This window comes from Eimeria tenella, genomic scaffold, assembly GCF_000499545.2.
Source record: "Eimeria tenella Houghton genomic scaffold, Eth_scaff5, whole genome shotgun sequence".
Taxonomy (NCBI): domain Eukaryota; phylum Apicomplexa; class Conoidasida; order Eucoccidiorida; family Eimeriidae; genus Eimeria; species Eimeria tenella.
This window is the reverse complement of record NW_013543395.1, coordinates 402,649-426,667: the sequence shown is the minus strand read 5'-3', so window position 1 is coordinate 426,667 and position 24,019 is coordinate 402,649. Positions and strand designations below refer to the sequence as shown.

The 24,019-nt window shown below is 54.1% G+C and overlaps 4 protein-coding genes across 4 annotated transcripts; 1 reads left to right on the top strand and 3 right to left on the bottom strand.

Annotated features, from left to right (window-relative positions):
• Nucleotides 1-422: 422 nt before the first annotated feature.
• Nucleotides 423-2,514, bottom strand: ETH_00011120 (Spc97 / Spc98 family domain-containing protein, putative; the record flags this gene model as incomplete). Its single annotated transcript, XM_013377339.1, has 5 exons — nt 423-852; nt 1,327-1,595; nt 1,719-1,865; nt 2,020-2,077; nt 2,426-2,514. 5 exons carry the CDS (start codon nt 2,512-2,514, stop codon nt 423-425), a joined length of 993 nt encoding a protein of 330 aa, XP_013232793.1.
• An 801-nt stretch (nt 2,515-3,315) lies between these two features.
• Nucleotides 3,316-11,696, bottom strand: ETH_00011115 (uncharacterized protein; the record flags this gene model as incomplete). Its single annotated transcript, XM_013377338.1, has 18 exons — nt 3,316-3,454; nt 3,650-3,881; nt 4,001-4,140; nt 4,825-4,884; nt 5,080-5,496; nt 5,802-5,894; nt 6,375-6,443; nt 6,702-6,766; nt 6,890-6,939; nt 7,119-7,170; nt 7,693-7,816; nt 8,120-8,232; nt 8,509-8,604; nt 9,102-9,163; nt 9,767-9,823; nt 10,273-10,722; nt 11,161-11,472; nt 11,633-11,696. The coding sequence occupies 18 exons, from the start codon at nt 11,694-11,696 to the stop codon at nt 3,316-3,318; spliced, it is 2,595 nt and encodes an 864-aa protein (XP_013232792.1).
• Nucleotides 11,697-14,118: 2,422 nt separating this feature from the next.
• ETH_00011110 (20 kDa cyclophilin precursor, putative) lies at nt 14,119-15,156 on the bottom strand (the record flags this gene model as incomplete). Its single annotated transcript, XM_013377337.1, has 2 exons — nt 14,119-14,696; nt 14,805-15,156. 2 exons carry the CDS (start codon nt 15,154-15,156, stop codon nt 14,119-14,121), a joined length of 930 nt encoding a protein of 309 aa, XP_013232791.1.
• A 4,053-nt stretch (nt 15,157-19,209) lies between these two features.
• Nucleotides 19,210-23,932, top strand: ETH_00011105 (uncharacterized protein; the record flags this gene model as incomplete). The annotated part of the gene is made up of 3 exons (XM_013377336.1): nt 19,210-21,400; nt 21,589-21,789; nt 22,275-23,932. The coding sequence occupies 3 exons, from the start codon at nt 19,210-19,212 to the stop codon at nt 23,930-23,932; spliced, it is 4,050 nt and encodes a 1,349-aa protein (XP_013232790.1).
• Nucleotides 23,933-24,019: the final 87 nt, after the last annotated feature.

Sequence of the window (24,019 nt, the reverse complement as noted above, 5' to 3'; positions counted from 1 at the left end):
AACACGAAAGTTCCAATAAGCTGCAGCGCGGCTATAAAAAACAGTTCATCTCTAGCTTTCCATTTAAATCAAATTCATTAATACCATTTTGCAGGCGCCCCAGGCTAGCCAGGTTGTCTAGCTGTGGCTAGCTTGGCTAGCCAAGCTAGCTGAGGCTGGCCAGCCGCATCTACGTTCTAAGTGACTTGGTGCTTAAGAGCTGCAAAGTCAGCAAGTGTAGAGGATGAAGATGCAGTCTTCTCGCTAAACAACAACTAAGACCAAAACCTGATGTAAATGAACATACTATTTAATGCATATATATATATATATATATAAATATATATTTGCACATAAATGGACCAATAAAGAGCAGACGAAGAGACAAAAGCAGAAGTAAAAAAGATCAAATATTGTCTGCACACTTCCCTTTGAAGAAGCAGCTACTGCGCACTTGCTGCTCCTGCCCTCTGCCCCAGCGGCAGCGGCGATGGGGGCCCTGAAGCTTCACAGGCAGTGGGGGGCCGAGTCAGCTCTTCGGCGAATTGCTGTTGCTGTTGCTGCTGCTGCTGCTGCAGCAGCAGCTGCTGCTGCAGCTTCGACATGAATACAGGGCCCCCAGAAGCTGCATGCACAGTTTCATCACTGCTGCGTTGAGACATGCTCCCTAAGGCGTCCGCTCTCTTATCTGGCATGTACGGGTTGCTGGTGCTGCTGCCGCTGTTGTTGCAGGCTGCCGCAAGCTGCTGCTGAAGCAGCAGCGAGGGAAAGCGAGCACCAGCTCTGTCCGGCGTTTGCTGCTGCACAGACACTGAACTCATTTGCCTTTGGTGTTCATAGAAATCGTTGAAGTCCAAACGCAGGCGCAGAGACCTGAGGCCGTCGTCGGGGCAGAAAGAGCAGCAGAAGACAAGATAAAATTAAGACCCAACAGCTAAAGATGGGAAGCAGCAAGAAGACAGCCAGCAGCAGCTGACACCCGAAACGAAACTGCGTAGAGGAGCTGCTCGAATGGGCGCATCAAACAGAGCATGGAATTCAGCAGAAGCAAAATAGAAAAAGCGAGAATTCTTTCGAATTATTCTGCAGCTTGAATTATTCTGCAAGTCTCGAGACTTAGCAAGAAGGGAGACAGCAAGAGTTTATTTTGGATGAAATACGGCTGAAGATGTCCCCTGCTGCTGCAATTGCTACAGTTCCTTATGCTGCAGCTACTGGTTGCTGCTGCTAGTGCTGTTGCTGCATCTGCTGCTGCTGTCACTGATGCTGTTGCTACGGCTGCTCCCGCTGCACCAATACAAACAAATAACAATAGGTGGAGCCACAGCAAGGGCCGTTGTGACGTACCTGATCGCAAGGCAGTGGTCGAGCTGCATTCGGCTTCTGCTGCTGCTGCTGCTGGCAGCCTGTGCAGCAGCAGCTGCTGCTGCTCGGACTTCACTCTGTTTTGAGTCCAGCAACTGGAGCAACTGAAGAATCTGCCGCCGAAACGCCTGTCTTTGCTCTTCTACCACGATCATGCTGCTGCTGCTGCTGCCACCAATGGCTTCTGTTGCTGCTTCTTGATCATCAGGCCCTCGCAACTGCTGCTCTGCTACTGCAGCAAAGCGAAACTCCTGATGGAACAAACAGCAGCAGTCGCTTTCGGGCCTCGGCAGCAGCACATGTAGCAGCAAGGGTAAAAGCGGCAGCAACAAGATGAGCAGCAACAGCTGCAGCAACAAAGCAGTAAAATTCACCGCCCTGGACGCCATCGATGTGCATGTTTCGTGCATCTCCTGAATTAATCCATGCAACTGCACATTGATGCTGGTGCTGCTGCTGCCAGACGCAGCAGCTGCTGCTGCCGCTGCAGCTTCCTTTGCATCGTAGAGAAACAGTCCATCCTGACAAGACATGCAAAAGGAGAAGCTGCCGTTCTTGTGCTGCTGCAGCTGAGCAGCAGAAGATTCGTCAATGGAAGCACCAGCTGCAGCAGCAGGGTCTGAACTGCAGCAGCAGCAGCTGCAGCAATCGGTGACAGTGACCGGGAGAACTTACGTGCTGCTGCTGAATACACTGCCATAGTAGTGCAAGAAACTCATCCACGTCGCGGCATCTGAAAATTAGCAACAGCAGCAGCAGCACCAACAACAGCTGCAGCAAGGAATCCACCTCTAGACTAGCGACGCTCTACACCGGATCTCGATAAGCTGCTGTTTGCTGTTGGAGCTGCTGCTGCTGCTGCGACTTTGCTGTTGCACCAAAAGGCGCTGCAGCCACAATGCCGGAGCTGCAGCTGAAGACAGCCAGCTTTCCCGCTTCTCAGTAGGCAACTCACCGCCTCTGCTGCTGCAGTTGTTGCTGCTGCTACTGCTGCTGCTGCAGCAACAATACGTTCTATCGCTGCTTCAGCCTGTTTCCTTGTTGCTGCTGCTACTGCTGCTGGTGAAAAGCACCTGGTTACCTGTGGATAGTTTGGTAGAAAAGAACCCAGTTGGGCCTGATGACTTCCTGGTGGGCGAAGTGAAGCCAATGGCGAGAGAAATGGAGCATTTCGTTCAGCAAATGAGTTGTCTGAAGTGGCGAAGACAAACAAGAGAGGAAACCAAATTCAAACAGATGCAGCAAAATCAAACTGATGAGGAAAGACAAAGAAAACCGACTTTCTGAGAGTTGCTGCTGCTGCTGCTGCTGCAGATGGGCAGCAGCAGCAGCAACAAAGTTTGGTTGCAGGCATATATTCCGTGGAGTCGTCATTTAAATCACTTTTAATTCGTTCTAATAACCGTGAAAGGCAATTCAGCTGCTGGTCAAAATTGCACGCAAGAAAAGGCAAACATGCAGAGATGCAGCAGGAATAAGGATAAATGAAGCGAATAAAATGAGGCAGCAGCAGAAGAGAATTCAGGCCGAGACAGAAACAGACTGAAGCTGAGACGAAGGCAAATTGAGGCTGAGTCCTAAAGAAAGTGAGGCCGAGGCAGAGACAAAATGAGACTTAGAAAGAGACAGCTTAAAAGTATGATCAAGACAAAATGAGGCTAAGACAAAAGCAAAGATAGGCATAAGGCCACAAATGAACAGACCTAAGAATCTGCAGCCCAAGCCAGATGAACTGCAGGAGAGCAAACGGACAGAGCCCGAGAGATAAGCAACAGGAGCAGTGGCAGCCACCAGCCAGCAGCAGCAGCCAGCAACAGCAGTCAGCAGCAGCAAGATCCAACTGCAGCAGCAAGCAGCAGCAGGGGTCAGCAGCAGCGGTGGCTGCACTGATGCTGCATGTGTGCGCTTTAGCAGTTGGGCTGCTAAAAGCATAATTGAGGCTGCTGCTACCCACGCGGGATATCTGCAGAATCAGCAGCTCTTCCCGTGCTGCTGCAGTGGCGCGGGAGACGAGACTTTGCCCTGCTGCTGCTGATGAGGCGGAAGCGACTCCGCGCTCTGCGGCTGCTGCTGCTGCTGCTGCTGCGCGCTGCTGCTGCCGCAGCTGCTTCTGTAGCGAGCAGCCACGTAACCACGCAGAGTGCAGCTGGCGGTGAGTAAGGTGGCTCCTACATACCACACACAAAGGCACACACGACTAATGCAGCAGAAGCAGCAGCAGCAGCAGCAGTGGTAAGTGTAGCTCGGCAGCTCCAGCACCAGGAACGTCTGATAGATTCGAAGAGCAGCAGCAGCAGCAACTCACTTCCAGAGTAAAGCAAAGAGCTTGTGACACTGCTGCAGGAGTTCATCTCCTATAAAGAAGCGGAGCGGCTCCTCAATGCGCAGATGCAGCACCAAGCCTCTCCATAGCGCGCTGCAGGTGCTGCTGCTGCTGCTGCTGCACTGCTGCTGCAGGTACGACGTGTGAGGGAAACGAGCTGTCAGAGCGAAGGCAAGAGCCGGTGCAGCAGCAAACAGGCTGACTCCGCTGCTGCCTGCGGGAACACAAGAATCACACGGAGGCTGCGTTGCCGCTCCTGGTGTTGTGTCCGCTGCTGCTGCTGTTTTTGCTGCTGCTGTTGCTGCAGCTGCCTTTGCAGTTTGTCAAACTGACACTGCCTTGCTGCTGTGTCTATGGCCGAGAGGATGAGGGGCTGCAGGGATATGGTGCCGCCGTGCTGCTGCTGCTGCTGCTGCTGTGCGGCGGCGTCGAGCAGCAACGAAGTGAAGTCACCGTCCGCCAGCAGCAAAAACCTAAGCAGGCATCCAAAGACAGAGACCAAGAAAAACAGTTAACAGTTAAAAAAGCTGACACGCAAAGGGGGTACCACAGCAGCAGCAGCAGCAGCAGCCTGAAGGCAGCCTAAAGCAGCGGCTGAGGCAGCAGCGGCGACACGAAGCAGCAAATGGCTCCGGCCTGGCGGCAGGCAGCCGCAGCAGCTGCAGCAGAAACAGGGGAGGTCGTAGAGACACGGGAACAGCAAAAGCGCAGGAAAAGGAGACACCCGCAGGCAGCAAAAAAGCCAAACAAGAAATGGAAGACCAAATAGACAACAGAAACAGCAGCAGGGCCCCAAAAAGGCGCTCAAAGGCAGCTCGAATGGCAAAGGGGGCGGAGGGGCAGCAGATGTGCAGAGGAGGGGCAGCGGAGAGGAGACACAAGGAAAATCTACAAGCGGATCTGCTGCTGCTGCTGCTGCTGCTCTGCAGCCAGAGCCAGCGCTGGGCACTGCAAACGCCTCGGGCTCGGCCCAGGAAGGCAAATTCAGAGGGGAGTACGGAGAAGAAAAAGAAGTAAGTGCAGCACACAGCGGCAGCTGCATCTTGCTTCCAGCTCTATAATGCGAGCATAAGCAAGAGCTGCAGGACCAGTAGCATCAGCAAATACAGGCAGAGCAGCAGCAACCGAGGGGCTGCTGCAGCAAACAGACGCTGCACCGTCTGATGGCTTCGAGGTAGCTAAGCAGGTCATGCTCCCACAGCAGCAGCTCCACCAGCCTGCACCAACAGAAACACAGCACAAGAGTAGAGTATCTGCTGCTGCTCCTGCTGCTGCAATTGCAGCAGCGCTTGCTCCTGCTGCAGCAATCGTCGCTGGAGCAGCAATTGGTGCTGTAGCAGCAACTGATAGTGCAGTGGCTCTGCTATGATTCTGCCGCTGCTGCCCTGTCCACCATCTTTTATTTCCGCTACGTTGCGGCATCTGTTTCGCCTGCTGCTGCCTTTGACAGCTCTGCTGCTGCTTGTGTCTCCAGCGCTGCTGCTGCTGTTGCTGCTTGCCTTTGGTTGCCCTTCGTGGAAGCAGCTGCAACTCGCTCATCAATTTTCTGCAGCAGTGGCAACTCAGGATCGTGCGGCTGCCTCAGCATATCCTGCTGCTGCAGAAGCAGCAGCTGCTGCTGCTGCTGGCCTTGAGGAGTCAGCAGCCCATGATCATCGTGGCGCTGCGGTAGCAGTTGCTGATGCTCCTGTTGCTGTTGTGGGCTCTGGAGCAGCTGTTGCTGCTCCTCGAGAGAGAGAAGCTCCTGCAAAGTGGCAGGTAGTTCCCGCTGCTGTTGCTGCTGCTGCAGCTGTAGGTTTGCTGCAGCTTTTGGTGGCTTCTCCAGCAGCCTGCAGGGCGGCAAGACAGGCAGGAAGGAACAAAATCAATAACCAATGAAAGAGATGCAAAGAACGAAGACAAATGTGCCATTATGCCGCTCTTGCTGCCTCTGTCGGTTTTGCTGCTGGTGCCATCGCTTCACTAGGAGCTGCAGCGGCAGCAGCTGCAGTAGCAGCAGTGGCTGCAAGACTAGCAGCAGGTGCAGCAGCAACTGCCGCTACAGCAGCACAAGCAGCAGCGGAGCCAAAAGCCGCGACACCAACAGCAGCTGCAGTAGCAGCAGCAGCAGCAGCTCTTTGGTGATATGCCTCACTCGCTATAGAGGACACTCTTGCCAGCCAACAAGAGCCGCTCAGGGAGAAGCGGCGGGATAAAAGATGGAATGTTCTCGCGCACCAGTACAAATCTGAATTTTGGCAGCAGCAGCAGCAGCAGAGTTAGCAACAGCAGCAGAAGCAGCAGCAGAGACAGCAGCAGCACTTAAAAGGCATGCAAAAAGTGGAAGCTGGAGCAGGAGCGCTATCCAAAGAGAAGCAGCAGCAGCATTTGAAAGTAGAAACAACAGCAGCAATCAAAGAGCAAACGTAACACGCGAGCAAGGGAGCAGCAGCAACACCAGCAAACCGCCGACGGGAGCAGTCCCGCAGCAGCAGAGGCAAAACATACATATTTATTATATACATACTATGTATAGTAATATTACGAATATATTATATATATACACATAGATTCATACAGCAGTTCTTGCAACTAGCAGATAACAGCCTTTTGCCATGGCCCTCTCCCTCTTTCCCCCTTTTGCTGCTTCTGCTGCTGCAGCATTCCTAGCTTGTGTGTCTGCCTCATTTTGCCTTTGTGCTGCTTCGGCTGCAGCTGCTGCGCTTACCGAGACCGCCAACTGGACATCTGTGGGTCTTGAGGCGCCTCGCGGATGAAAAACTCGCCTTCTTCATCCCTGCAGCAGCAGAAGCAGCAGCAACAGCAACAGCAGCTGCAGCAGCAGGAGCTGAAGCGGCAGAAGCAGCAGCAGCAATGCTAGAGCTAGCTGCTGAAACGCCGTCAACAGCAGCAGCAGCACGACCCCGCCGCACAGACGAATTCGACACCATGGCCTTTCTTAGCACTAACAAATGCGTCAGACCAGCAGTGGCAGCAGCAGCAGCAGAAGCAGCAGCAGAAGCCGCAGCAGCAGCAACTGCAGTCGTCTGCTCACCGTAGGTGTCCATATTTGGTCCAGCTTTCAATAGCGTCGGCCATCGGCAGAAGAGATCGGTGGAGCTGATGCAAAAACACACGCAAAAGTGGTACGCCTTGCTGCTGCTGCTGCTGCTGTCGCGGTTGCTGATGCTGTCTGCTGCTGCTACTTTGTTGGATGGGCCCTTGCAGCAGGAAACCGCTTACAATCTGGAGGGCGACAGTGCGCAACTCCGAATCCCCTAATGAGCAGTGAGCTGCAGCGCAGCAGCAGCGGAGCAACAAAACAGCAGTAGCAGAAGCAGCAGAAGCAGCAGAAGCAGCAGCACAACCGTAGCAGCAGCGAATGAGCGCTTTTGCTTTCAGCTGTCCCGCAGTACTGCTGGTTATGCCTGCAGATGCCACTTCAGCAGCAACGGCAGCAGCAGCAGCCAACCATAAATGGTGGAGAGTAGGGCAGCACCCTTCAGCCCTTTCGCGGCTTCCGTCTGCACTCACAGCAGCAGCAGCAACAGCAGCAGCAGCGGGAAATCAACAACCGCAGCAGCGCTAGCAGCAAAAAAACAGAGGCAGTAGGAGTGAGGCAAAGGAGAGCACTTGTGCTGCAACATGGAGCGGCAGCGGAGCAGCGCCGAAGCAAAGAGCCGAAGCAAAGAGACAAAGAGAGCGCAGCAGCAGCAAATTAAGCAGCAAAAGGGAAAAAAAGGGGCAGCAAAAGATGCAAAATCAAAGAGAGGGAGGGAAGGGCGGCGGCAGGGGGAGAAAAGGGAAAGACAAATTTTAAAAAGATGAGAACAACAAATAAAAAAGATAAGTGGCACTGAGAGGCCGCAGCAGCAAAGCCAGACAGCAAGAGTCCGCAGCAGTGGTGAAGAGCTTCGGGGAAAGAGGCAGAAGCAGCAGTAGCAGCAGAAGCAGCGGCAGCACAGACAGAGCCTGGGTAGAGGAGCAGCAGCAGGCAGAGGCAGCAGCAAAAGAGCAGAAGCAAATGGGAAACAAACCAAAGACACCAAAAACCGCATGCGCTGGTAAGGGCCCTGCAACCAGACTGCAAGGCGCCGCAAAGTGGGAAGGCCCCCTTGAGCTGCTGCTGCTGCTGCTGCTCCTGCTGATGGGTCTGTTGCGGCTTCGGCGCTGCAGCAGCAACGCGGAGACACAGAGCCAGCAGCAGGCGGCGACTAAGGAGAAGCAGCAGAGAAGAAATGGAAGCGAAGAGGAGATCAGCAGCACAATAACTGGGGCAGCAGCAGAGAACGGATTAGACATTAAGGTAGGAAGCAAAGGCAGCCACGCAAACAGCCGGAGCAGCAGCAGGTGCATCTGCTGCTGCCGCTGGCATCCTGCTTCTGCAGCTGCTGCTTCTCCCTCTGCCGCTCCCCTGCTGCTGTTCCCCCTGCTGCTCTCCCTGCTGCTGCTGCTGCTGCTGCCACTGCTAACCGCGCGATGTCTTCTTCGAGGATGGCGATGAGCTTGAAGTACTGGCGCAGCTCTGCTGCGACGCTCTGGCGAAAAGCCTCAGCAGTTAAGGGCCGGGGCAGCAGGAAGGAGCCCTGAGAGGCCGCATGCAGCAGCGCAGCAAAATTGTTAGTTTGGGGGCTGGCCTCTGGAGCAAAGTGCTGGGGCTGCAGCACTAAAGCTGTTTTGCCCAATTTAGTCGGCTGCAGTAGCAGAATGGCGAGCCTTTTGGCCTTCATATAGAAGTGCTGCTGCAGTAAGAGAGGCACTGAGAAACGTGTAAACAGCCAGCTGCTCTGGTGCTGCACTGAAAGCCAGCAGCAGCACTGACGCAGTAGCTTGCTGCTGCCGGCCAAGGACTGCTGACCTACCCCTGGTTCCTCCACAGCCGCTTTCACTCGGGTGTACATACACCCCAAAGACCCCACGCGGGCCACAAGGCCCAGAACGCTGCGCGACGCCTTTACCTGCAGCAGCAACGCAGCAGCAGCGGCGCATCAGCAGCAGCGCAGGAACAGCAGTAGCTGGACCTCAGCAGCCTGGACAAATAGAGCCCTAGGCATTCTGGCTTGAAACGGAGCCGCATGCAGCAAGGGGCAACCAGCAGCAGCTGCAGAGCAGCACTAGCTGACAGAATTCGACATAAAAAATAGTTTTTGAACATTAAATTCACAAGGAAAAAGGAAAAAAGACTGGGGGAGAGTAAAGAAAGAAGCAAACAAACAGTCACCCTAAGCAGCACCTAGCTGACAAACAGCGAAGCAAAGGACCACTGGCGTTTTCAGCTGCCGCCAGGCAGCAGCGCTTCAGGGGTGGAGTAGCAGCAGCAGCAGCAGCAGCAGGTAGACAGCTCAAGAAGAGAAAGAAGAGGACGCAGACGAGGGGGACATGGAGCAGCAGAAGCTGCAGCAGAGCTGCAAAGGAAAAACTCTGCGCAGCAGCAGCTGCTGCTGCTGCTGCTTACAGGGGCGCATAGGCGAGCCGTCTGTAGCAGCGGGTCGAAGCGCACAAACCTGCCCTCCATCCCTGAGGCACAGCAGCAGCAGCAGCAGCAGCTCTGACGCAGCAATTTGCTTCTAACAGAGACAGCTTGGCCAGCAGGAACACAGGCGCACAGCCGCACTCGCGAGAGCGCCAGCCCACGCTCGTAAAGCAGTGCCAGCAGCTGCAGCAGCAACTGCAGCAGCAACTGCAGCATGCAGCAGACTCTGCAGCAGCGCATAACGACGGTGATAATCTAGACAAGATCCGCAACGGCAGCAGCGAGAACGGCAGCAGCACTGCCACAGATAGTAGCAGCACAGCACCACGAGTGGCAGTGCAGAGACAGCAGCAACGAGACACAAAGCAACAGCAGCAGTATTCGTATTAGAGCCACAAACTAGAAGGGGCAGTAACAGCAGCAGCAAGACACGCAGCAGCAGCAACAACAGTACTAGCCGAGCAGCTGAGACTGCGGCAGCAGCGAGCATAAGCTACACCAGCAGCGTGAAGAGCAGCAGCAGCTCAAGCAGAAGCGACGACACTATAAAGGGAGAGCAGCTCCAGACAGAACAGCAGCAGGAGCAAGAGCAGCAGCAGCAGCAACAGCAAGAGCAGCAGCAGCAAATATGGGGGAGTGCACTGCACCTTGCAAGACGAAAAGAAGGTCTCTCAAGAGGGAAATCTCGTCGGCGCCCCAAAGGTCTGCAGCAAGTCAGCAGCATCAAAGCAGCAGCAGCAAAAGAGCAGCAGCAAAATGGCCTCAAGGTGAAGCGAGCGCTAAGGCGAGGAAGGAGTAAAATGACAGAGAGAAAGGAGCAGCAGCAAGCAGAGTCAGCTGCCTCAGCTGCAGCAGCCGCAGCAGCAGCTACGGCGGAAACAGAAAAATGGCAGAGAGGCTCAAGAAAAGAAACAAAAAAGAAACAGAAAAGAAAGTGAAATGAAACAGAGAAGCAGCGACATCCAGCAGCAGCAGCAACAGCAGTGGGGCCTCGTGGCCTCTTAAGGCGCCACTGTAGCAGCAAATGCAGCAACAGTGAAGGCAGCAGCAAGAGAAGCAGCGCCAAACCAGCCAAACCAGCAACAGCACCAGTAGTAAGAATGTTGCAGCAGCAACAGCAGCAAAGCTGCAGCAGCAGCAGCAGCAGGGCTACCGTAAGCACAGGCTGGCTGCGACTGCAGCACGGGAGGCTCAAGTCTCCTTGCTGCTGGCGGTCCGCTGTGGCTGAGGGACATTGCCAAGTGCTGCGCAGAGTCTGCAGAGGTGGCATCCCCGTCTCCTGCTGCTGCTGCTGCTCCTGGGTGTGCTGCTGCTGTCGCTGCTGCTGCGGCATTGCTGCTGCTGCTTACGAACCCGCCACGCGGTGTCGAGGCTGCACGCGGTGTCTGGCGTCCCCTGCCGGTTGTCGCTGCTTCTGCTGCTGCTGCTGGCATCTTTTGACCCACACTTTGCTGCTGCAGCTCTGGAGCCCTAGAGAGCAGCAGCAGCACTCTGAGGATGGCGTGGGGCCGCTGCAGCGGCTGCTGCTCTTTTGAAAGCAGCAAAGTGGAGAGCCGGGAGAATAGCGAGGGAGGCGCAGCAGCAGCAGTGCCCCTAAGTCTCTCTGCAGAAGCAGCAGCAGCAGGCAAAACGAGATCAGCAGATGAGCTAACGCAAGACACGGAAAGAAAGAAGTTCAAGACAAAGGGCATAAGTGCAGTAACAAACAGTAGCAGCACCCAGCCGCGCTGCAGCTCTCAACTGCTGCTTGCTGCCTACGGCCATTTGCCTGTTTTGCTTCTGAGGCCTTTCGCTGCCATTCTAAATTCACATTTCAAATTTTTCTTCGTTTGCTGCTGCAGGAATTTGTGGTTCTTTTCATGTCTCTGGCCTGCTGCTGCTGCTGCGCTGCTGCTGCTGCTGCGCTGCTGCTGCTGTTGCGCTGATGCTGTGCCTGTGCGGCTGCTGCTGCTGCACCGCTGCTGCTGCTGTGTTGCTGCGGCGGCGCTGCTGCCGCCGCAGCAGCAGCGAATGACTCAGGTGTATGTACACCGCAACTCACCGTGCAACTCCGAAAGGACTTCAGTCCTCTCCACCATTTCACCAGCAGCATCAAGAGGTGCAGCAACAGCGCGACCCTGCTCCTGTGCTGCAGCTAGGTGCCGCAGCAGCAACTGCTGCAGCTCATGCTGCAGCTGCTGCTGCTGTTGCGAACTCAGAACTGCTGCTGCCGCTGTATCGGTGCTAAGGGCCCCAGTGCTGCACAGCAGAGAAGCTAGCCGCGCCAGTGGGGGGCGTACATGCCCACTGCTGCTGCTGCTGCTGCTGCTAGGCAGCAAAGACCCTTGTACCCGCATCTTCAAACAATGCGAATCTAGAGACAGATATAAGGGAAAACGGAGAACCTGGGGATGCAGTGCGCGAACGAATGAGCAGTAGCTGCTGCTGGGCCCACGCTGCAGAGCCACAAGCTGCTGCCAGCTAGCGGTGCTGCTGCTGCTGCTGCTGCTACTGTTGCTGCTGCTGCTGCTTACCTGTTTGTCTCTTCGGCCCTTTTCCCTCTTTAGCTGTTTCCTGTGCAGCCTTCCCCTTCTGCATACAGTTCCAACCAAGCCTCAGCTTATGCCTGAAAGCGTACAGGCCCCTGGGGGCCCTGGGGCCCCGTGCGCCCCGTGGCCCCCTGCGTCTGCTGGGGGCCCCCACGAAGTCTGGTGCGAGCTGTGAGGCTCTTAGCTATGCGCCAAGCTCATATATACATGAGGGGCTTCTTAGCGTCTATGGGAGCCGCTCAAAGCCCTTGGCGGGCCCTGGGGGCCCTGGGGGGCCCCTCTGGACTTGCGGGAGGGCCCCGGGGCCTCCGCGTCCCAAAGCCGGCTCAAATAGACCCACACTGAGTGTAGAAATGTTTTACAAGTCATGTAACGGCTAAAAAAGGCGCAGAGGCTCGCAGGAGGCCCAAATCTGGGCTGGCTTATGAGCCTCCAGGCAGGGTGGTGTTGGAGGCGCCCGATGTGAGGGAATGCTGCCGTCGCGATTAATCAATTTGAGGACAGAAGACTACATAAATTGAATACAATTATCTCTTCTTGATTTGCACGCCGATTTGATGCTCTTAGTCGCAGAAAAAATTAACTCAGGCAGAGAATTTCTACGGCGGGGGTGGTGTTGGGGCTGGTGGGGGCCCCGAAGCGTTGAACTGTGGGTATACTCCGCCTCGAGAACGCCAAAGTAAACAATTTCATTAATGAAGCCAGTCGTAACGGAATTACAATTGTTCAGCAGGCGAAAATAGCTCATTTTCCGCCTCCACGGCGATACAAAGGCGCCGCGGCAGCTTTGTAGCAAGGGCAGCTCAGGGCTACCGGGGTGAAAGTAGAGCCAATTTGCTCTATTGCATCCCTTTAATAAACTATTAAACAACGTTTACTACATATTAGTTTCTCATTCTTCCACAGGCACCGCAAGATTCAGTTCACTGCATTAGGACGCGCCCAATTCAGTTGCTCTGGCCTCCAGGGCGTCTTCGGCGCACGCAAAATGCCCTACTTTTGAATACAAATATTATATCCAGTACATAGATTTATACATTATCTATACTTGTATATTTATGCGTACGCAATATACAAGTATTTAGATACATGTGCAACCATGCGCACAGGCAATCGCAGGTCCACCGGACACATACTGTAGATCTAGACCACGAAACTGTAATCCTTTCTGTACACATCCCTGATATGTATTTATATATTTATTTTATATTAAAATTTTTATAATCATATTGGAAATATGAAAGTTCTCGGGCTGCAGCAAAAAGATAGGGAGGAAGGGGCCCCACAACTACTTTCTAAGATTTCCTCAGCCACTGGGGAGCCTACGGCCTAGGGTTTCGAGTTTCCTTTCCCTTCCCTCTAGACTTCGTTTTGGGATTTAGGGTTTGGGAGCCGCACGTCCCCCCTTGGCCATTCTCAGAATTTTGAACCCTCTTTAAACTTCGATTCAAAAGGGGTTAATTTTCACCCTAATTCAGAAGAAAATGGAAAGAGTCCCAAACCCTAAACCCTAAACACTCGAAAATTACCAAACTCCAAGAAAGGCCCCACCCCACACAACCAAATGCCCGCAGCCGCAGCGCTCTCGAGCTTTCTATTTAAGTTCGGGAAAATATAAATTCATGAAATAAGAGGCACAGGTAAATGCATAAATAAACGAAGGTATACGAGTTCAACTATACCTTCACGTATATATATATTAATATGCGTACAAATAATATGCATATGTATATATATATATATATATACATACATACATAATATATAGATATATGTATATAAGGTAGTTCAGTACTTGCACACTCGCGAAGTAAGACACCCAGGCCACAGATGCACCTGTACAAGGATTCATAGACGTCTACGTATCTACATTTTGGTACCAACACATACAAATCTACAGTCTTCCGTCTTCGTATCTACAAGTAGTATACATATAATTACCTACATAGCTAATATATATATGTATGCATCTATATACATATGCATTTATACATATACTTCCACTATGGATAAACCTATCCTGTTTCTATACATATTCACGAACATATGCATACCTATCCGCGACTCTATATTCATAACAGCGCATGCGCATCTACAGCAAATACTATATTTGACTCGGCAGCAAATCACTATCGCACTTCGGGCTAAAAATCCCTGAAGATGGCTCTAAGGCTCTGAAGACGATTCCCGACTTCGACCTTAAAAGTCTTTTAATCAATTTTAAAATCAAATTTATTCTGTCCCCAAATTGGCTGCGTCATTCATCTGCGGAGGGGCGCAGCCCGGAGGCTGCGGGCCGGGTGCGGCCAGTATCGCCTCCTCGGCTGCAGCAGCAGCGGCTGCTGCAGCATTAGCCCGTTGCCTCAGCAGCAGCAGCAGCACTCCCTCTCCTGCGCTGCGCTGCCGCCTCCGCAGCCTTCGAGCGCCCTCGCTGCCCCTGTGGCCCCCGCAGCGGCAGCAGCAGCAGCAGCTCATGAGAGCTGGCCGCAGTCGACTATGGTGACCTGCTGCTTGGGCTTGCCGCTGGTTGTGCCCACCTGCTCAATGGCCTTCACCACGTCCTGCCCCTCAGTCACCTGGCCAAAGACGCAGTGCTTGCCGTTGAGCCAGTCGCAGACGACAGTGGTGATGAAGAACTGGGAGCCGTTGGTGTTGGGGCCTGCGTTGGCCATGGAGAGTAGGAAGGGGCGGTCGTGGCGGAGGTTGAAGTTCTCGTCTGCGAACTTCTCCCCGTAAATGGACTCCCCGCCGGTCCCGTTGCCCCGCGTGAAGTCCCCGCCCTGCAGCATGAACTCGGGGATGATGCGGTGGAAGCTGGAGCCCTTGTAGTGCAGCGGCTTCCCGCTGCGGCCCACTCCCTTCTCCCCCGTGCACAGACACCGGAAGTTCTCCGCGGTCTTTGGAGTCACATCTGCAAACAACTCCATCACGATGCGCCGCGCGGCGCCTCCGCCGATCGACACGTCGAAAAACACCCGCGGGTTCGGCATCTTCGAAGCAGCAGCAGCAGCAGCAGCAGCGGCACCGGCTGGAGGGGGGGGAGCGCAGGCTGAAACACAAAAAACAAGCGAAATTGTTCTGCTATCACTCGCGCCCAACGCCACACACTACCCTCGCACTTCTTTACCTACTCTCTAGTGCACCCCTCCACACGCACCCGCAAACCCCCGCAGCAGCACCCTGCTGCTCCCGCTGCTGCTGCCGCCGCTGCTCCTGCTACCGTAGCAGGATACGCGTCCCCGACCCCTGACCAGCTCCCCCCCCTGTCTCTCCCCGATTTTGCAAATAAATCCTATTAATGCGCCAGACGAAAAACTGGGAAACCCAAAAGATAGAGCACGGTTTCTATCTTCAACGCCCTGCTGCAGCACCCGAGGCCCGGGGCTCCAGCTGCAGGCAGTAGCGCCGCCAGACACCCAGGAGCATCCCAGCGGTCCTGACCACCGCTTTCCGGCCGTGCACAAGGCCTCAATAATTAAAACGATCAACAGACTTGCAGGAGCTCGCATTTTTAAGAAACAATAAACTCTTTTATGCACAATTCAACTCCAGAACCAACGCGCACCCGGGTACACGCCCAAACTCTCGCGCCCGCCCCACCCTCCCCACAACCCAGACGGGGTGCCCCAGCGCCTTCTCGCTGCGCCGTGCGTCTCTTTAGAGATAAACAGATCTGCAGCCATTTCTTTATCTTTTTTAGATCCAAAGTCGAATTAAGCCTCAGCCTCTAGTCGAAGTGGCGGGGGAGGCCCGCACGCCCGGCTGTGCGTGCAGCGGTTGCTTGTGGAGTACCCTGTTGCTGCTGCCGCTGGCCTTGCAGCCCTCGACAAAAAAGACAGAGCCCAGAAGAGAAGTAGAATAGATGTAGAGGCAAATATATTAGGAATCTGCGGTTTAGAAGGCGCAGCAACGGCGACGGGCTGGGAAGCTTGGCCGTGGGGGCCTGAGGTTCTTTGTTCCACGTTGTGCCTGCACAGTGGATTCATTTTAAGCATGAATTCCTGTATAGGAACTCTAAATTCAGGGTTTAGAGTTTAGGCCTTAGCTTTATAGGACCTAGAAGGCAACAGCAGCAAGGCGGTGCGGACTGCTGTGCGTACGTGTCTCGACTGGCTACTGTGGCCGTGATGTCTACGCCGCTGCTGCTCAGCTTATTAAAATTATCTGGAGATAAGTGCTACAGTTCATCTGCATGCGCACAGAATAGTTCCTGCAGCTGCTCCTGCTGAGCAGCAGCTGCTGGAGCAGGCGGTGGGGTTGAACTGTAGAGCTTGGGGCGCACAGATGATACTGGCTTGCTTTCAGGGGGCCCTTGCTCTGTGCTGCTGGCGTTGCTGCAGCTGCGGTGGTTCATGCTAGGATTAAAGCTGCAGCAGCTGCTGCAGATGTGGTGCTTGCTGCTGAGCGCTGGGTGTTTGCTTTTAGTCCGCGTGCCCAGTTTCTCTGATTATTCCTTTTCTCCCTTGACACTCTTTCTGTTTTAGATCTGTAGCGTTGTCTGCAGGCGTCATGGCTGTATCTACATCTGTAGCATCTAGATCTGCAAATATATCTTACTTTCTTCGCCTCTCTGCCCCTATGTTTGCATGCCTTTATCTCCGTTTATACCAATATCTATTTATGTGTATATTTTATGACTGTATCTTTAAGTTCCTCTCAATAACTGTGAGTGTGTATATCTGTGTATCTTTGTATAAAACTGCAGACTCACATTTGCATCCATAACTGTATCTAGCTATCGACAGATTTATATCTATAACTATATCTTTACGTGGACGTATTTCCGTTTATCTTTATTCTTATACCCATGTTTATATATCTACATCTTTGTGTGCCTCTCTTATCTATATTTCTACATCTACACCTGTATTTGAATGCAGATCTAGATTAGATCTGGGCCTAGATCTACATCCATGTTTATGTTTATTATATGTATATATGTCTTTATCTTGGTATATATATTTGCGTCTATACTTTTATCGATATCCAACTATATGTATGCCGCTTCATCTATACTTTCGTCTATATCTTTATGTGTGTGCCTATAACCTTATCTGTAACCTTATCTGTATATATATCTATATGTATAAATTTCACTATACATGTGTACACATATGCATACATATATGGTAATATACCTTTATATATATATCCGAAACTGTATCTTAGTGCCCTCTCTATGTAGGCGGTGATCTATATATTCAAATAATATAAAAATGGATATATATACGACTATTATCTGTACCTGTATGCTTGTTTCTGGACACCTCCACATATTAGTGCGTCTATTCACCAATATTAACGACCAAACTCTCCAAAAGGCAGGTAAAAATAAAAAAATATAAATGCAATTACTCACTATCTTAGGACCCTCGCAGTCGTTCTGCCCTGAAGCTGCATGCTGCAGCAGCCGCTGCTGCAGCAGCCGCTGCTGCAGCAGCTGCAGCACTGGCTGCGGCAGCAGCTGCTGCAACTGCTGCAGCAGCAGCTACTGCCGGGCTCAGCAACACAGGCAGGGGAGGGGCAGCGGGGAAAAGGCACCCCATTGCCAGCAGGTGCTGCTAAAGATGCTCATGTATATAGTCCGTAGAAATGAACAATATAATATATATATCCATATATCCATATATAATCAGGTATTTATATATAGCTTGAGTTACTCTCTACGTATAAGCATTATAGATACACGTAAAGGTATGAGCATACAAATCCGCATGTATACAGATGTAGATATACATGTGGGTATTAGTATAGATGTAGATTTAAAAATAGATATAAAAGTGAAAATATATATAGATGTAAAAAAGATATAGATATAAATACAGCTATGGATATAAATAACTACACCGGAGCCCAAGAGACTTTAGCTAAATAAAGCCAACAAGGGCGAGTGGACAGGAGGCCTGGGGTCTTGCAGCTTCAAAAAAAATTCATTTATTTCTTTTTAATAGTTAAATGCTATAATGAGAGCTTTTCGTTTGTTGCTTTTGTCTCCCTTGTTTGTTTTTGATGCTGCGGAGCCTCATGCTGTGCCCTCATTTGTTGCTTCTGTTTTTATTCTTTTACGCGGAGGCCCCAGCCCTCTTAGAGTGGCAGCTGCGGCTTTTTCTGTTTCGTCCGTTTCATTTTTTTAATGAATTTGTTCTTACGCTCAACCAAATGCATTCAAAGAAACGGAATTGCATTGGCTGCTGCAAATTAGCAGCAAAAAGGCTGCTGGCCCAAGCGCTGCAGAGGCGTCGGAGGCCCTGTCTCTAGTTTTATCGCTCTTAAGTCTAGCAGCAGCCGCAGCTGCTGCTGCTGATCCAGATACTGCTCCTGCTGCTGCTCTTGCTGGTGCTTCCAGTTCCTTGCCGTTTTGCTGCCCTGGACCCCCAGGCCTCGTCTTCCCCACTAAGACTCCGTTTGAGGATTAGGGTTTATGATTTAGGGTTTAGGGCTCAAAATTTAGGGTTTTCTTCTTAACTTCAAGGGCAAATCGTTCCTAAAGGCAATACTGCTGCGTTGCTAGCTGCAAGGGCTGCGCCTCTCACCCTAGCTCTAAGCCTTGTGTCGATTGCGTGCCTCTTCCGGCTCGGGTCTTTTAGGCGGTTTATCCTCCTCTATTTAATTAATATTTCTTTCAAAAACAAAAAGTGTATTTAAACGAAATATTTACGTAAACTGAGGCTGCGGCAGCAGCAGCAGCGGCGGCGGTGGGAGCGGGGGCCCACAGTGACCTACGGGTGTCTGGCAGATGTGTCTTTATAAGCGTAAATGTTTCTATTTTATTTGTTATTTCCTGAGACATAAATTTTTAAGAGGTAAAAGGCTGCATTTAAAGCAGAGATGGCCTAGTGCTGCTGCTGCTGTAGCAGCTGACGCTGAGATCTATGTACACACCAGTCTCGCCCAGGGTCACTGTGCAGCCTCTGCGCCTTCTATTTCTTCTTCTCACTGTTCCTCTGCATCTTCCCCAGATTTTTTCCTCTTTATTGAGCAAAAGACTGCATATCTGAAGGGATAAGCATTAGTACGCCCTTCTCTTGGCCAGGCGGGGAGCGCAGCAGCAAAAACGGAGCTGCAGCCGCAAGCGCAGCTGCAGCAGCAGCTTGCAGAGCAACTCCAGCACACATCAGAGCTGCCGTCGGACTGTCCTCCGGCTTCTTCTGCCTCTGTTAGGGCTGCCACTGCAAAACTGCTGCTACGGCAACCGCAACCTGTCTTACTGCTGCTGATGCTGTGCTGCTCTTGCTGTGGCTGCTCTTTCTGCTGCTGCTGCTGTGCTGCTTCTGGTGGAGCAGCTGCGGCAGCCGGACATGCCCCCTAACAGGGCAGACGCCTGCTGGGAGGGACATCGAAGTAGGGGTCCCTGCACTGGCAGCAGCGGCACCAGAAATATTGGCAGCAGCAGCAGGTGGGGAGACAGCAGCAGTTGCTGCTCCAAACTCATAACTTCCAGTTGTTTCGCTGCAGCAACAGAGGCACAAAGGCCCCTCACACCAGCAGCGGCACCAGCGAGTCACTGAACGTCATCGCTAGCTGCAGCAGCAGCAAAAGCTACAGCAGCAGCAGCAGCATTGATGGCAATGGTATCCGCTTCTCCTACTGATGGTCCTTTGCAGCAAAATCTGTCCTTGCCTTTGCTACCGCCCACCAGCAGTAGCAGTGCAACACCAGCCGCCCCTCAGGAGCCGCAAGCGGCAGCCCCAGCAGCAGCAGCAGCAACTGCGACGCCTCTGCCGTCTCCAGAAGCAGCAGCACGGCTGTCCGAAGGCCCTCAGCAGCCTTTTTTGGCGCTGGAGCAGTCTGCTCCTGGAGCCCACGCCACTAGAAGCTGCAACAGCAGCAGCAGTAGCAGCAGCAGCAGCAGCAGCAGCATCGACAACAAAAACGAGAAGACGGTCGCCGCGTCGCCTGCTGCTGCCGCTCACTCCGCAGCAAACAGCAGCAAAGCGCCTCACCCCCTTGCCTTCCCTGCGAACACTGAAAATCTTGAAGACAGCAGCAATTTGCTTTCTCGTGGCAGCAGCAGCAGCAGCAGCAATACCGCCGGAAGGACAGGAAACAGAAGCAGCGAAAACTGCAGCAGCGGCTTTGACAGCCCTGCGCACGCTAGGCGCCAACAAGTCAACTACACCAGCAGCAGCAACAACAGCAGCAGCAGCCGCAGCGGCAGCAAGAGCAAAGCGCCGCCCTTTGGCTCTTACGAAGAGGGGGTGGCGGCAGCATGCGGCGCCGCAGCAGCAGCTATGGTGCGGCGCCTTGGGAGCTGTCGGGAAATAGAGGAGAAAACAGAAGATGAACCGGAAGCAGCAGCAGCAGCTGCTGCTGTAGAACTCGCTGCTGCTGCTGCCGCTGCCTTGAAGCCATCTCTAGCTTCCACTTCAGCTGCAGCAGCACCAACAATTCTGCTCGCAGCTGCAGCTCCGGCAGCAGCAGCAGCAGTAGCTCTGCCCCAAGTAGGTTCACCGCCAGCCCTGGCACAAACAGCAGCAGCAGTGCCAGCAGCAGCAGCAGCGTCTGCTGCTGCTGACCCGGAAAGGCCATCAGGGGCCCCCAAACGCGCACCGCAGCGCGTCAGGCCCGTCTTCATCTCGCCTCTCTGCTGCGGCTCCATTCCCACTTCAGATAACTCTTCTCAAAGCGACTGCTGCCCTGGTGCTGCTGCTGCTTCCTGGGAGGAGGCGCTGGGCGCAGCGCCGCCTGGCGGCATAGCACCAAATGTATTCGCACCAGCAGCACCGCCCGCTGCAGCGACGGCAGCAGCAGGCAGAGGGGCTGTGACTCCCCATGCTGCTTCAGCGGAGCAGCAGCAAAAGGATTTCACGTTTCACGCTGAAGTTAAGCTGCGGCAGCAGCAACTGTATACGCAACAGCTGCAGCAAACTCAGCCACAGCAGCAGCTGCCGCTGCAGGCAGACCCCCCGGCGCCATTTACAACAGCCCCAGAAGCTAGGAATGCAGAAATATTGGGGCGGTCGGCGACAGCAGCAACAGCTGAAGCAGCAGCAGCAGCAGTGGCAGCAACAGCAACAGCGACGGCAACAGCCACGGTGACGGCCAAGAACGCGTACGGAGGAGGGCCTCAGCAGCACTGCATCCAACAGAGGCAGCAGCAAAACACTTCTAGGCACCTTGCTGTCGCAGTTGCTGTTCCTGCAGCACAGCTGCAGCAGTTCAAAGGCCCCCAAGATCTTCCTGTGGTGGCGCTGCCGATGCTGCAGCAGACACAGCAGCCACTGCAGCGAGCCCAACAGCAGCACCAGCAGCAGCAGTTGCTGCTGCTGCAGCCCAGTCAGCAACAACAGCAGCAGCTCATTACCACTGTTCCTGTTGGCCGAAACTCTGCAGCTCAATCTGCACAGCTACGCCCTGCAGCCGCAGCAGCAGCAGCAACAGCAGCAACTGAAGTGATGGTGGTGCCAACAGCAGCACCGGCACCCTCAGCGCCAGCAGCAGCAGCAGCAACAAAAGCAAAGGAACCACGGGTACCGGGATCAGCAGCAGCAGCACCTGCTGCTGCTGCTGCTGTGGGAATAAGTGAAGTGGCTGCAGGTGAACGGTCAGGGGGAGCCAGAGGGGTAGCATCTGGAGCAGCAGCAGCTGCTGCCGGCCACGCCGGAGATGCAAACTCCTTGCGTACGGCTTCTTCTGTTGCTTCTCCTTCTAAGCCAACAGCAGCAGCAGCAGCAGCGGCTATTCACGGACGCCACCATCCTCGCCCCGGCGGGGTCTCGGTGCAGCAGGGGACACAGCAGCCCACGGCCCAGAGTAGGCGACAGAACTGCGCGGCCTTCATAACGCTACAATATTGCTGCTGCTGCTGCTGCTGTTTGCCTTTGCTGCTGCTGGCGCTGACCCCGTTGCTTTGTGTGCTGCTGCTGTTGCTGCTGCGGCAACTGCTGCTGTGGCTACACTCCGCTGCAGGACGCTTGTCTTGCGTGTGTGGGCCGCTGCAGCTGCGCAGCGCGCAGCCCCAGCTGCTGCTGCTGCTGCTGCGGACAGCAGCAGCAAGCCGCTGCAGCGAGTGAGAACCCGAGCCGCTGACCTCCCACGAAGCGCTACCGGGGAGCCCGTCCGCCTTAGCTCTTCGAGGCAGCGGCTGCAGCAGCTGCAGCAGCGACTGCTTATGCTGAAGCAGCAGCAGTGCACTTACCGGAGTAAGTGCTGCGGTTGTTTATGTAGCTTTCCAATGCCCAGTCCCGCATAGAAACAGCTAGCTCTTACTAACTAGCCAGCCAGCTAGCTAATTAGATCTCCCTTGCATGCCAGCTAGCTAGTCTTCTTGGTAGTTGCCGGCTATCTAAGCCTTTGCCGAGCAGCCAGTCAGCTAGCCAGCCAAGTAGCTAGCTAGCCACTTAGTTAGGCTTCGTCTAACCAGAGCAGCCCAAACATCCCAGCAGCTATCTTCTTGTAATGCTGTGAATCAATCACGCACAGAACATACTAGCAGGCTGGCTAGCAGGCTGGCTAACTGGCTGGCTAGCTGGCTGGCTAGCTGGATAATTGGCTCGCCAAGGTGGTAGTTGAGTAGCTAGCCAGAAGGCCGAAAGGCTACAGTGCTGTTAGAGACACCTTTGTACATCTCCGCTGCAGCTGCTGCTTTAAAGTGCTCTTCTGCGTCGACCGTGCTGCTGCGCTGCAGGTGCAGCAGCAGAGCAGCAGCAGCCGCTCTTGCTGCAGGAAGCGCTTGCTGCTATTGCTGCTGTGCGCGACGACCTCGTGCGGCAGCTGCCGAAGAAGCCGCAAAGCTCTGAAGGCAGAATAACCCGGCTAAAAAGCGCAGCTTACACTGCCAGCAGCAGCAGCAGCAGCAGCTGCAGATGCAGCAAAAAGTTCGTTCCAGCAGCGAGACAGCCACCACCCCACACCTTCAGTAGAGTCCAAGGCGCTGAAAATGCTCACCACGCCACTCCTGCTTGTTCTCCTTCCCAGAGTCTGCAGTCAAGGCAGCAGCAGCAGCAGCAGCACGGGCAGCCAAACAGAGGTCCACAGCTGCAGCATCTGCACACCGATGCGTCGAAGACATGCTGCTGTACCTGCGGCCATATGTGCTGCATCACGGCCAGAGAAGCCGCAGTTGCTGCAGCAGCTTCTGATAAGGGTTTGGGGAACACAGCTGCTAGCCCGGAAGCAGCAGCAGCCAAAGCAATACAAGCAGCAGCTCTAAGTGGTTCTGCTGCTGCGAACAAGGCTCATTCTGCTGCCCCCAGCAGACAAGCAAGCCGAAAGCCGTGGGAGGAAGAAGGGCAAGTGGTTGCTGCTGCAGCGGCTGCTGCTGCTAAAGCAGCTGCCAAGGCTGCAGATGCTGCAGCAGCAGCAGCTGCTGCGCAGGTTGTGCGTTCCGTCACGGCTGCAGCAGCCAGGGAGTTAATGGCGGCGTCAGCTCGCCCTCCTGGAGCTGCGGTGTCTTCTCTAGATGTTGCCGCTGCTGCTGCTGCTTCTGCCCCACCGCTCTCTGCTCAGGAGTCTCATCGGCACTTTGGCTGCTGCGAAGACACAGCAGCATCATCTGCTGCAGTGGCAGCAAGCAACACTGCAAGGAGCAACGGCGACAGCAGCAGCAAAAGCAAAGGCGGCAACTACTGCAGCAGCTCCCCTGGAAGAGATGCTGTTTTCCCCAGGGCTTTGCGGCCCTCCAAGAAAAGGGCTTGGTGCGTTGGCTGTAACTCCCCAGCTCTGCAGCAGCAGCAGCAGCAACAGCAGCAGCAGCAGCGCAGGCAGCAAAGGCCTAAGAGCGCATTCACTAACGCGACAGTGACGCCAAATACCTGCAGCAAATACCGCCGGTTTCAGTCAGCGCCACCCTCTCGCCGCACTCCTAGCAGCAGCAGCAGCAGAAGCAGCAGCAAAGCAGCAGATAGATACGATGCTGCAACTCTTCTACCGTCAAGGCGGCCGCCATCTGCGGGGAGAACAGCAGAGGCTTCTCGAAGCAGCGCTGCTGCTGCAACTCCGCGCTCCCCGCAGCAGCAGCGGCAACGGCAGCAGCAACAGCAGCAACAACAACGACAACAGCAATTAGCGAAGGCGCCTTCGAGGGAGCCATTCTTCCGGGATGAGCTGCGTGCGCAGCAGCAGAAGAGGTACGACGCAAAGCTGTCACGGATGAGGCTGCAGCTGCAGCAGCAGCAGCAACAGCTGCAGCAGCAGCTGCAGCGGCACTTAACGCTGCAGCCCCCATGGAACAGCAGCACTGCTCCTGCAGCAGCAGGAGCAACAGCAGCGCCACAAGAGTCTCCGAAAGTGCGCACAGCAGCAAAACTGCCCGCAGCTGAGGTCGAGGCAATCTCGGCAAGGTAGGGACAGCAACTGGAGAAGCAGACGCAGCAACGGCGGCAGCAGCAGATGCAGCAGCAGCAGTAATACCAATAGGGCGGGAGAGTGCAG